Source organism: Agelaius tricolor, unplaced genomic scaffold, assembly GCF_023055355.1.
Source record: "Agelaius tricolor isolate 1412-34295 unplaced genomic scaffold, bAgeTri1.0.p SCAF_82, whole genome shotgun sequence".
Lineage (NCBI taxonomy): Eukaryota > Metazoa > Chordata > Aves > Passeriformes > Icteridae > Agelaius > Agelaius tricolor.
In genome coordinates, this window is record NW_027269342.1 from 233,522 (window position 1) to 246,440 (window position 12,919).

The 12,919-nt window shown below is 39.2% G+C and overlaps 1 protein-coding gene across 3 annotated transcripts in view; it reads right to left on the minus strand.

The window, feature by feature from the left end:
• Positions 1-857: 857 nt before the first annotated feature.
• The window catches only part of SMIM38 (small integral membrane protein 38), a 32,043-nt gene continuing 19,981 nt past the window's right edge, over positions 858-12,919 (minus strand). The window contains exons 3-7 of one of the 3 annotated variants that reach the window (XM_071418278.1): positions 12,491-12,563; positions 10,652-10,792; positions 10,133-10,166; positions 6,417-6,506; positions 2,654-3,224 (exon numbers count right to left, since the gene is read on the minus strand). In XM_071418278.1, the coding sequence (XP_071274379.1) occupies positions 3,138-3,224; positions 6,417-6,506; positions 10,133-10,166; positions 10,652-10,792; positions 12,491-12,510 (372 nt within the window). In that variant the 5' untranslated portion in view covers positions 12,511-12,563 and the 3' untranslated portion in view covers positions 2,654-3,137. Of the gene's footprint in view, positions 10,167-10,651; positions 10,793-10,908; positions 12,221-12,490; positions 12,564-12,919 lie in introns of those variants that run through there. The other 2 variants (XM_071418279.1, XR_011677098.1) reach the window with 2 other exon arrangements.

Here is a 12,919-nt window from a genome sequence, read left to right on the forward strand (position 1 = left end):
CATTAAGCACTTGTTTATTTTTAAATAAATTCTTAAATGGAAAAAAAATTCAACAGAGTATAAATATCTTTTAAATATCTAAATGTCAGCACACTGCTCCATAGGAAATACCAGTGGATACTTTCACATCATACCACACTTAAAGGGTTTAGATTTTTCTTATCTCCATGAAAAGAGAGAGGGAAAAGACCTACAGGGGTAAAGAGGAAGATCTCAATCTCCTTTGTATTTTGCACTCCTGAAAGTGTGATAGTCCTAGTTTTGTAATGCAGGATAAACAGGATGGCTTCCCACATCCTGCAGGATGGGATAACAACAATATGAATGCAATGAGAAATTAACCAAGTTGCTATTAAAACTGCTTTGAATGCATAAGGAGTTTAGTAGGCAACAAAATCTAAATTAACTCTTCAGTCAAAATTCTTATGATTATTAAATTAATTAAATGTGCCTCAAAACATGGATGTTCTAATAAACTGCTTGGGGTTGCAGCCAGTTTTACCATTGTAGGACACAGAGCAATATTACGCCAAATAATATTTGGCCAGACCACTCCTATAATCAGAGTGCAACTCACGTGGCTAAAATAAGGTCCAGATCAAATGTTTTAGGTACATAAGTACCAACAGATCCAGTCCATAGGGTATGGTCCATAACGACCACAAACTCTGATTTAGAGGGAAATCTTGAAACGCTGCCCTGCAGAGATAAAAAAAATGAAACTTGTGAATTCCACACTGATGTCACTTCCAATATCCCCAGTAAACCACCACTTCACCTGTATAGCTTCTCATTACATCCACACTTTTAAACAATTAATACAAACAGTACACTGTCAAATGAAATTTCCATAGGACTGAAATAAAGAATGATAAGATTTATTTCTTAAAGGCACTATCAATTTCTCCACAAGCTTTGTTTTGCACAAAACAGCTCAGAATAGCAATGATTAACTGAAAGAAGAAAAATGGATCGCTGTCACTATTTTTCCAGTTACTCATTATAAAAGGTATGTCGGCACATCAAGTAGACAACATTTTACTTTCCTTTTGTGGTTTGCTGCTGTTGGAGAAACAAAAAATGGACAGAACTATCGTTAAAATTAAGAATCAGAGAAACAGACAAGGGGTTAGTTACATCTACATATAATTTATTGTTGTCTGGCAGGATTTCAAGCCCATGACATGCACCTTCCAGCATTACAGGCTGTTTTGTAGATTGGTCATCCACCATAAATAAAATCTGGTCATCCACCATAAATAAAATCAAATCAATTGACCTGACATTTACCCTGCTTCACTGCCTAAGCACACACCAGCTCTCATGTCTGATTTTTAGGAGGGTTTAAAATACAAAATTACAAGGGTTGATGAGCAGTTACTAATGACAAGCCTGTAGGAGTGTGTGACTCAAGAATGGGCCAGAAACTCTGTATGGGAATACTGCAGGCTTTTACCTAGCTGAACTCTGATATCATCATGTGAGCTACCAAGAGATATAAAAATAAGTATATGAAGTGATAACCTTCCTTTTCACATGAGATAGAAAATGATGAAACAAAAAAAAAAGATTTTTAAAAAAATAATTTTTAAAGAGTGACTAGACCAAGGATAGTGCATTTCTTGGGCAAGGTAATACAATTTTCCTATCTTCACTGTAGAAAAATTCAGTTCTTAAAAGACAGTATTACACTGAGTTGCAGTAAGATTTAGGTTGTTTGACTTAATACAATACCTATTTTAAAGAAGTCAGTTCATTTGAAAAAATTTGCTTCCTTTTGCCAGGTAAGTTAAACCAAGAAATCCAAAGTCACTTTGTCCTTGGGCAAGTAGTCAAATCCTCCAGTGTCCTAGCAGGGTGCCTGTTTCAGGCTAGACATGAAGGTCACTTGCAGGGCTTTGGTATCAAAACTCACTCATGTTGTCACCCCACTCATTGTTGGTGCTGAAGCACAGCCAGAGTCCATCGGACAATCTCTGAGACACAAATCTGTCTTCCATGGAACAGATTATTGCAGTGGTATCCACCTTCTACTGGTACTCATATACATCACTTGCTAAGAAATGTGAATATTTGGCAGGTCCTGGTCAGCTAAAATCATTCAGTCAGTTTCAGATCTGACTGGCTGGGAAGAGCCATGAGGAATTTGGTAACAAATCAACCAGCCAGGTAAAAATGTGCTCCTGCCAGCCCACAGCGTGGCATGTGGACACTGAGCACTCTTGGACTGCCCAGCAAGAGGGTTCCTTCCAGCTTGTTCACATCATTTAATTGGCAGAAGTCCACAAGTCTGTTCCCAACAGCAAATTCATGCCCAAGTTGGATAGGAAGTCATTTGACTCAATCAGTTGTCATTCCTTCCCCTCTGTCAGCATAGGGCTTTCTGAAGGATCTTCACTCAGCTGCAGTCTCAGCAGGTCATTTCTCTCTCATCAGATCCCAAGGTAAAAGCTGCTCTAGCTCCATTTACCCTACCCAGCTCTCCCCCATTGTCAATTCAAACCTGAACGAGCCTTTTGAAGTCTCTTAGTCCTCTTTTTTTGTGCCAGGAAACCTTTGGGACAGTTTATAATCTATATAAGCACTAAGACAGGACCACAAAATGAATCGTATTAATATAATTACAACCAGTAAAACCATCAAAAGGACTGATTCCATATTTAAGCTAGAATAAAGAGGTAATGTGAAAAAAAATACTCTGGGAGATCTAATTATATAATGCAGTATTCAGTTCTGCACAGCCAGCCCAGCAATTCCTCTAACATTCCAATCAAAGTGATCTCACTAGCATGTGAGAGAAGAGTCCAGCTGACAGATTTGGGACATGTAACGTACTATTTAGTCAAGAGGCCCCATGTGCTATTCATAAAGAATTAACAAACTCTTATATTGACAATGACAGTATTGTCAGAAGACCTTTGGAAGGGGGAAAAAAACCTCCATAAACTCCGTCTCTGTGAAGTTGGACTTTTTTTTTTTTTGGCCCCTCTTTTCCAATGCTGATGTAATCTCCAAACATCTCCAGCAGCAGCTGCTCAGCGAAACCAGGCACCTTCTCCCTAGTCCCTTTCAGCAGCACACGCAGCACTTTCCAGCTCCCTCAAGACAATCAGGGCCTTTCTTTCACCAATTAGCTATCACTTCAAGAGTCCTGCGCTGTCCAGCGAGCTCTTAAGAATGGTCTTTGCAGGAAACAACACTGGAGGAGCTTTTTTTTTTTCCCCCTAGACAAATGAAAAGGGGAAGAAGGGGAGGGGGAAGAGGGGGACACAAAAAAGCACAAGAAAACAAATCAGAACACAGAAGCTGTCCAAAATGCATCGCTCATTTAGTACATGGACAAATGCAGAAATGTCCTCAACAGCCAAGGCTGGAGCAAAGCACACACACACACAAACAAAAATGCTCCTACTTTAGGAGATAGTTTGTTTAGTCGAATATGTTAAAAAGGTTTCATAGAAAGAAGTGCTCTTGTTACAGCAAGTCTGAGCCATGCAACTGAAAGGGAATGAAACTCCTGTAAGATTATGCTCTGTTTCCTTATTTGGCTCTCCAAATGTAAAGCAGCATTATTTGAAGTAGACACTATAGGAAAGAACTCGGTTTAGCTCACTTTAAATATAGATGGATTGATGAAATGAGTAATTACTGGAACTGTTAAGATCTTTTCAGACTTACTAACTAGCAAGTTCCTTTCCCCAGAAATAGCACTTTCTGTCTAAAAAGAAATTAAGGCCTGATTCAGAGACATAAGGCTTTGGGAATTCTACACTCTTTTTCTCTTAAATTCAGGGTACAGTAATACCTTGAGATTACGGGATATAGTAATATCCTTGGAGATGCCAAGTCCTCATCAGAACTAGCACAAACTCCAGGACCCACTTCAGAAGAAAACAAGAAACTTCTATTGATGTTTAAGCTATTCCTTGCCTGAGCCTGGACATGTGGAATTATGATGGCAAAACTGGGAAGAATCAGCAGTAAGTGAAATGACTTGGATATGGTTCAAGCAATAGTCCTGTGTCAGAGCTGCTTCCTTGATTTTTAAAAATTCTGCATTAAACCAAATGCCATACCAAAATACTGACTGTCAGTATCCTCTCAAACTGTCACTTTCTGGTCAAATTTGTCCTTGATTGGGGTAACCTCATGGAAGTCAACATGTTGCCTACTACACAGCCAACAGAACCACATTTACAGTGCAGTTAAAAAAGCTAAATAAAATAATCCGTTCCCTTTTATTGAATTGTGTATCAGAAGCAAAGCCCTGGACTTCGTAAACAGTTAAATGGTAGAGCAAAGCAAATACTTTCAGGGGTTTCAGGAGTTTGTTCACACTAACGGGTGTTCTCAACTACCACATGGATTCCTTAATGGAGGTGGAAAGTGTCAGAACTGATCAGATTGCTTAAAAGGCAAGAAAGTCTGACATACTGCCCTGCATGCATTTATGAGGAAATGGGAATCAACTCAAATTCCTCTGTTCAGGAAGGCTCAACCAAGGGATGAGTACACAAAATCAGGATTAAGGAGGAATCTTTGAGGAGGCACACCAAACAATGTCTTTTTATACCTACAGATTCCAAAAGCTGCTGAGTTTAAAGGGACTGCTCCTTTCAACTAGCAAAGACTTTGCTGAAAAAATGCAGCAGGCTGGAGAGAACAAATAAATACACATGTATGTATTACTAGGGTCACCTACAGCTACAGGAAAAAGGATAAAAGGGGCCCAAAAGGTCTACCAGCTTGCCCTAAAGCAAAATCAACTACATCATTCCTGACAGCTGTTTCTCTAACCTGCTCTTTTCTTTTAAGAGACCTGCACCGACACAGACTAGAAGAAAGGAAATCATCATCTCATCTGAAAGGGATGTCAGCAGGAAAAACAGTTTGACAAACTATTCAGTGGCACCACAACCCCTGCAAGACAGGGGCTCCACAGTATGCACTCACTTGGGCAACTGGCTCATTTGGTAGCTGTATAATTAATTATTGGCTGAGGCGACAATACCCGAATTTTTTTTAGAGAAGCAGTATCTTTGTACCAGCCCATCTGGATGGCTCCAAGGAAAGTGCATCTTTTGTGACAACCCTCTTCCTCCAGCGTGGTGCAAGGCAGCTGTCTGTGCTCCATCAGCCTTGCTGAAAACCACTGATTTCAGCATGAGCTGCAATCCAGCACACCCCATGCCTTGGCCACCAGCTCCAGCTCACTCTGCTAGCCCCGAGGAGCCTGGTGGCTACTTAAGGGCACACCCCAGGGATGAACTGGGGGTTCACTGCACTGCCAAGGGAACAGGTGCCTCCTCCTGCCTGGGCTCACGAGCAGCTCTCAGCTCCGGCGGTCCCTGCTAGGTGTCAAAGGCGGAACAGCGGCGGCACATTCCTGGCGCCTGGCACCGGGATGTGCCCAGGACAGGCTGACACAACTTCCCTGCCAGCTGCCTGGGCAATGGCAGCTCCCTGGCTCCACATGCCACGGCTGTCAGCTTGGCAGCCCGCTTTTATTCGCACACAGGAATGCTGCCCAAAATGGAAGGACATGCTTTCCTGCTTGGATTTTGCTCCTTGGGACAGATTTCCTCCCACGGAAAATTAATGGCACGGCATAAGCAAGGCAAATTTAAATGCCAGATGAAAACTGGTGTGGCTGGATTTTAGAAAATGCAGTTTAACATGGGCAGTTATTCTTCCCCTCTTTGCAAAGTATTTTGAGAACAAGTGAGGAAAAGGACTATGTAAAGCCTATACATTGAGCATTATTATTTGGATTTCCCCAAATTTACTTTTTCACACAATAGATGTTCCTAATGTCTGGCACCATTTTTAATGATGTGCCTTTTTTGAAGAATGTGTGCTTTATCACCCACAAAAGCATCCTCTCTGTTCAAAGTTTATTTTATTAAAATCATTTTTCAACCAGTCATCTCTCTAGGGAACAATGACATGATAGAACAGTATTTCTGATGGGCAATATTTTATTACTAACATGTGTTTTCATCACACAATATTATTACCCTATTCTGCTATAAATCCTCCAATTATTTATTAAAATCCTCCAATCTGTCGCTATTTCCAAGACAAATTTAATATTTTGCTTTTAAATTATCACATAATTAATTGTTCTGGTAAATGCCCATTGAAGGGTAGTTTAGGGGGGAAAAAAGTACATATTATGCAGTCTTGTTGACTTTTAAAATGTAAGGCAACAGATTTCACATCTCATTTTCCAATTCCCTTATAAAGCAATCTCCTAAAATATCACTACACTCCCAAAATTTTAAAATATCAAGTAAACTTACAAGTGGCAAAGCAGACAAAACAACAATAATCCTAAACCACTCACTGTTATCACCAGTTTGAAGTATATCCCAAAAAAAGTAAATTGGAATGAAAAAGTAGGATATTTGACTTACTGCATTTTCCACACATTCAAAAGTCAGGATATCTACCAAAGGAAGCAGCGAGGAGTTGCAGGTGTTGGCAAGGCTAATAAGTTCTGAGTTCTTTGTTGAAAAAAAAAAAAAAGGAAAAATTCAAGACCAGCACTTATCTGACAGAATCACGTTCCTTCTACAGTTATCAGAGTCAAAAAGGCACCTTGCTCCAGGTTACATATGTGAAACCTCCTGAGCAAGCATTCTACATCACATTGAAAACAAAGTACCACTTAAAAAGAGTCAGATCAAGACGCCACCGCTTTAGAGAACAAAAATCTGACATTCAGAGTCGATTATTGCTCCACCTAAGTGGTGATAACGTGCACATATCAAGATCATTAAGTCCTGCATTGAGTCAAAGCAAAGTCAACACCTGCCCCACGGGTTTTCTCCTGGAAAATCCCCAGCAAACACACTCCTCCTACTGTAATCAGCTCGGTATGCCCATTTCCATGATCAAGAACAACAAGGACAGACAGAAGATACTTCATTTATTACATGTTTCATCCATTAAGACTTACTTCAGCCTCCAAAATACCAGAAGTATTACTAAAACTCCAGCTCATCCTCAAAGATGTCAAAAGTGAGATTTAAATGCAGCAAAAGAGCACAAATCGCAGGAAACAGCAATAAAAGTGAAGGGAAAGGACTAGAAGGAAATGAAACAAAACCTTATAAATCAGTCTTAAAAGTGATTACACGAAGACATCTGTATTTCCAAAAAGACTTGATGAGACCTCTGCTGTCATTCCATCACCACCTCCATGTGCTGCTGGATGGGGCAATGGTCAGCAGGAGACACCTTGGTTCCCTTTCATTTACAGGAATTTCTTACCAGGAATGTGACCAGAACACGACCCAGCAGTAGCAGAATAGATCACATACAGGCCACGATACTTAATGGCACCAATCAATTAAAATATTAACAATGCCCAAAATGTCCACCTAATCATGAACAAATACAAAAATACAAAAATATTTTGTGACTCAACAGAAAAAAAACCAAAACAGGGATACATATTTAAATTTACATTATAAAGTTCAGAGCAGCATGTTATCAAATAATTATTATCTCCGTAGTGATCAGAGAGACCATACACAATTTGCTAAGTTTTCACACTCAGCTAGATGCCAAATTTTTGGGGTAGAAAGAACCTCAGGGTTTTTTTGCTGAGGAAATTAAGGAATTATCACCAAATTTGACCAGGCACAATGATCTAGCCCTAAATCAACCTTTTCTGGTGCTCTCCTTCCATCAGTAGATTTTTTTTTCTCCCACTGAATTAATAGAATTCACATCAATACAGCAGAGAATTTAATGACTACTATTTTTGACAAAACAATGTTTCAACAAAATGCCAGTTTTTCAAACACAGAAAACTGGCATAATATGCTTCAGTTTTGACAAAGTATTTGCCAAGAGCTGCTTTCCAGAGCCCTACAATTCAAGATCAGTACAAACCAGACAGATCACAGTCTTCAAACATTATGCAGTCAAGGCACTCATGCATAAAACCACAGTTTGAGCCTTTTGATGAGTGCTGTGGTCACCTGTCTCTGGCCTATTCCCAAGCCTCCCTTCACTTAAGATCCTTGTTTCCTTTTCACTGTGCAGAAACCAGACTGAGACTTTCAGAAATGTCACAGGATGGAAAACTCACCTCCCTCTCATCTGCAACTCCATGTCTTAGGCAGACCAGATCACTTGGATTATGCTCTGCCTGTGCTGTACCACAAAGAGTTCAGACCCAAACCTGCCTCTGGTTTACAATTAAATTTGGATGTCCTGGTCATCCTTTGTTTTGACTGCATGAACCAATAGCCCTGAGGTCAAAGTTCCAATGGTAGGCCCCTGGGCCTCCACAAGCTGCCATTTTCCTACAAGGTCCACCAGGTGACAAACTTAACAACTAAAGAAAAATTCAAACTTTCTAAAACCAACCATAAGCAAAATGTGCTCTGGCAAATTACAGACCTTGGAAACGACTTGAAAATTATATCACTCCACTCATAAAATGCAGTTATTGAAAAGAACTGTTACCCTTTATAAGTGATAGAAGGCAAACATTTCACATGCTGCACTGACACTGCTCCAAACCTCGTTTTTTCTATTCAAAAATGAAAGTCGGGCTTTCAGCAAACTACACTGTGTTTTGAAGAAGTTTTTCATTCTACTAACAGGTTATCCTGCTTACTTTTAAAGTCTCTTTGCACACAAAAAGAAGGGGAGCTGGGACAAAGAAGGAAAGAAAAGAGTCCATTCGAAAAAATTACACTGCTAGATTACAAGAGTTGAAAGCTGGTATGTAACTTTGCTCCGGGTGATCAAACTGCTAATCAGGAATGCTGTTGGGAACAGAATGGAATTCCAAATAAATTAGCCATATCCAAGAAGCCAATAAAACACGGGATTAAGGCTCACAAAGAAAACAAATTTATTCAGCCTACTTTATCAGAATTCTTAATAATGTGTACTACTTTTTCTCATCGCAGTCTGAGCTCTTCCACTGGAACAGTGTGGAGAAGGGAAAAGGAGTTACACTTCATAAATCTTCTACTTGTACAGACACCTAAAACTCTTACAGAGAGCAAAACACACAATGTCATTCTATATAAATACATATGCTTATCACAGCCATGGAAGAAAAGTGTAGATTTATTTCTCTGACTTCATTTCTGAGGCACCTGACCAAAGAAAAGATGCTACACACTTCTGGGAAAATCTACAAAGCTGAAGGAAAAGGTTAGAACTTCACTGACCGCCATGCTAAAATGAGGTTCAACACCATAGTATATATATTGAATAACTAGCTACAAAAATAAATCTCTCTCCTCTGTGACAATCCCATTGCCTCAAGTATAACAAGGAAAAATTGCAGTACTGTGGCTGAGGTACTGTCTGCAACTCAGAGCATTTGCTGTTTTCACCTCTGACAGCATCCCAGAGAAACTCTTCATAACAGCTTATGCCAAAATCACAGGAACATTAAAAGATGTGCTTAAGCTGCCTCTCCTTGAATTGGAACTTTAATCTTTTTTAGGCTGGTTTTCCTCATTTGTGAAATGGAGATTATACTAGGCTCTTACAGCAGTTTGGAGACAGAACTAAATTTTTGAAGCATTTTTGTATTTAAAAAGGAGGTGAAATACTCACAAGAATTACTTCATTCAGGATCTAGAAACATAGAGAAATATCCTCCTGTGATAGAAATGCATGTATCATCTTGAATTCTGTGAGAATTAGGTGAATCATAAACATATTCTCACTTCAAGCCATACATTGTCCAATACACTTATTCACTGGAAAATAACAGACTGAGGACAATACCACTTGCATTTACATGACTCTGCCATATTTCCCTGAGAACCTGTGCATGATTCTATAACAAAATTCATCAAGCAAACCACCAGTTGAGTGTGAGTGTTGGGGATTCATATGCCTGGTGGTTCCCAGCCATGGCAATGTCCTGCTTTCCAAATGACCAAACTGCATGAGCCATTTCATATCCATGGGTGGTATACCAGGTATTTTCTAAAGATTTTTTTGTCCCAGGAAAGGGGGAGTCCCTGTGAGAGAGCAGTTGCATCCCTTCCCCTTCCTGTGATGAAACAAATTAAATGCTATTTTTATTATCACCACTGTATCTAGTATTTCATTAAAGCACAAAAGTATGTGTTTTATCAAGTGTGACTACATTTATTTTGTTGTCAAGTGTTTCCTCCTCCCTGTAAGAAGATAAAAATGGAAAGAAAAGAATATATTTCCGAATCCTCTTCTCTGGAATTGCATCTCCAGAGAGTGAGGGTCAAATGATGAAAGCCATTGCTGTACCATCAAGCCATGTGACTGGAAGGGTTCTGTCTATATCTCAATGACTCAATTAAATCCACATTAAAAAAAGTTTGATTTGCACAAAATATTTTATATTAAATATAAGCTATGCTTTTTGTTCAGAAAAATTAACCAAGAAAGCAATAAGCACAAAGAAAACTTTGCATGAATACCAAGGAAAAGCACTGATTTTCATTTTCAAAAGGGTCTCCTTGAATAAAAACTAATTTTTTATTATTAACTACTGCAAGAAAAGTTTTGATTCAGGGAACAGCAGAAAAGGATATTTTCCCAGAGATTTTGAGCACATCAGTAAATTGTTTCAAGTTATTTGAGACAACAATTGTGGCAAATGAACTACTGGTCTAAAAAATGTTACCTTGTTTTATCTTGACCTGCCAAACAGGGCTGTGTACACTCTGCATTAATGGATGATTTATGGGCTTGAGCTGAGCACAGGTGCAAGGGCTTGAAGACTTGGGGTGGATTTCTGCATTTCCAGGATACAGACCCAGGATTTCTGCGGGAAGAGAAGGAGGATGGCTGCTGGCAAGGAGCAATGATTCTCCACTGACTCGCTCTTGGCTGATCACAGGCCAAGGAGACGCATTCTGAATTACCACACTAAATATTTACCTTTACAAAATAATGTCATAAGTTACAGCTTGATCAGCAAGTGCACTCCTCTTGTACCGTGAAAATTGAGGTACATTTGAGATTTAAAAAAAAAAACCAAAACAACAAAACTCAGAAAATAAAGCAAGTAGGTGAAAGGTAACTGTATCACTTTACAGACACAAGCTCCCCTCTGATTACAACTAATTAAGATATTCAGCAGCCTTAAAACAATACCGTTTTAAACCCAGCCAGCATCCACAGCTTTTTGTGATGACAAATGCCCTTTGAAAGAGTTAATAGGCAAAGGTTTGTGCTGGCAATGAATAGGGCTACCTTTAATTGATCCAAGAGCCTTAGAGAGCCGTCTTATAGCATGATGATGTATTTGGGTTGCAAGTAGGCCAAAATAAGCATAAAGAAAATCTGTAAGACCATGAGACCTTTCATTTTTTCATTGCAAGGGGGGACAGCGGGGGAGAACTGCTGGGGAAAATGAGAGAACTATGATGGGGTTATCTTTGTGCTCTGGCACTTAAAATAGATAAAACGACAAATTTTGAGGAAAAGAGAGGAAGTGATCAGGCCATAATTCTTAGAATAAACGTCAAGATGTACGGAAATGTACAAAACAAGGCTTCTTCAGAATTAAAAAAAAAGCCTTGAAAAAAGAGGAGATGACCTAATGGTATAAAGAAACATTGATTAAAGAGATACCCAGAGGGAGAAAGATATTCCATCAGCTTTAACAAACACTCTATGGCCCTGCATTCCCTCTTAACTTCTCAAGTAAGGGGAGAAAAAAATGTCTGTGGAAGAGGCAGTCACATGGATCCATTTATAATTTTCCCCCTTATTCCCTGTTCATCTTTTGCATGGTTTTGTTCAAGATGTACAGGAAATGCGCACACTAAAAGCAACTCACAAAATTAAACATGATAGGTTAGTTGTGAATATTTTATCCTGAGTAGCCAAAAAAGAAACAAACAAAAAAATTTCATAAGGACTATAAAATCCATTAAATCATATATTTTCTTGATGAGACTGATAGCAGTTTATCCATGCTTACACTAGTCTTTCATCAGAACCTCACTTTTGGCAGAGTTCCTCCCTCACAAAGCAAAAGCTAAACAGATTTCCTTGAACTTCCACAGGTGCAAACTTTATGTCAAGGTAGAATTTTTCAGGAAAGTCTGAGGCAAATCAGACAAGAAAATTCCTTGTCTAAAATACTATTTTCAAACAGAATTACTGTGCAAGCATACTATCAACAACTCTGTAAAAAAAAAATCAAACAGCAAGTTGTTGGCATCTGAGATTTTCTTAGAAGACAGATATGGGAGGAGCTAGGAAAAAACAGTTGACATTGCTCCTTAGAAATAAAGAAGCAGAGCAATAAAATATCCTGCTCCAATATATGCATCCAGATGCATTAGGAAAAGTGTGTCAAGACCAGTTTCAACCTGAAACAGGGAACAGACAAGCTGTTCTCAAATTCCTGTTCATCCCAGAGCCATGAACAAGCCCTCTTCTAGCAGCCACCAAACAGAAAAAGGTACAGAGCCTTCATTGTGGTCTGGGTAAAAATGAGGATTGAACTTACCTCTCAAAACAGCGATACATTGCCTCACTAGGAATATTTGCCTCCTGTGAGTCTTCCCCTATGCTACAAAGCTCTGAGGAAAAGAACAGATAAAAACTTCGTGTCACAACTTCCAGACATTTTCCCAATTAACCATTCTAAGCCCACATCACCAACCACCACAGAATTACAACCACACCAAGGTGAGCATCAGCTGCATCCTTCAAAATAACCCCTCACTTCAGGGCACAAGCATCAGCAGGTGAGGAGAACCAGGACATGAGGACTGTGGCAACCTGCTATGGAAAGTTGAGACAAGCTGTGCACATCCTCTCTTACTTCTGCGTGAAGAGACTCAAAATACTGTTTGTATTTTGTGTTTTGAGTTCCTTTCATTTTTAAAAAAATAAAAATAATTCTGAGAAAGTCTTCTCTCCTTGTTCCATTCAC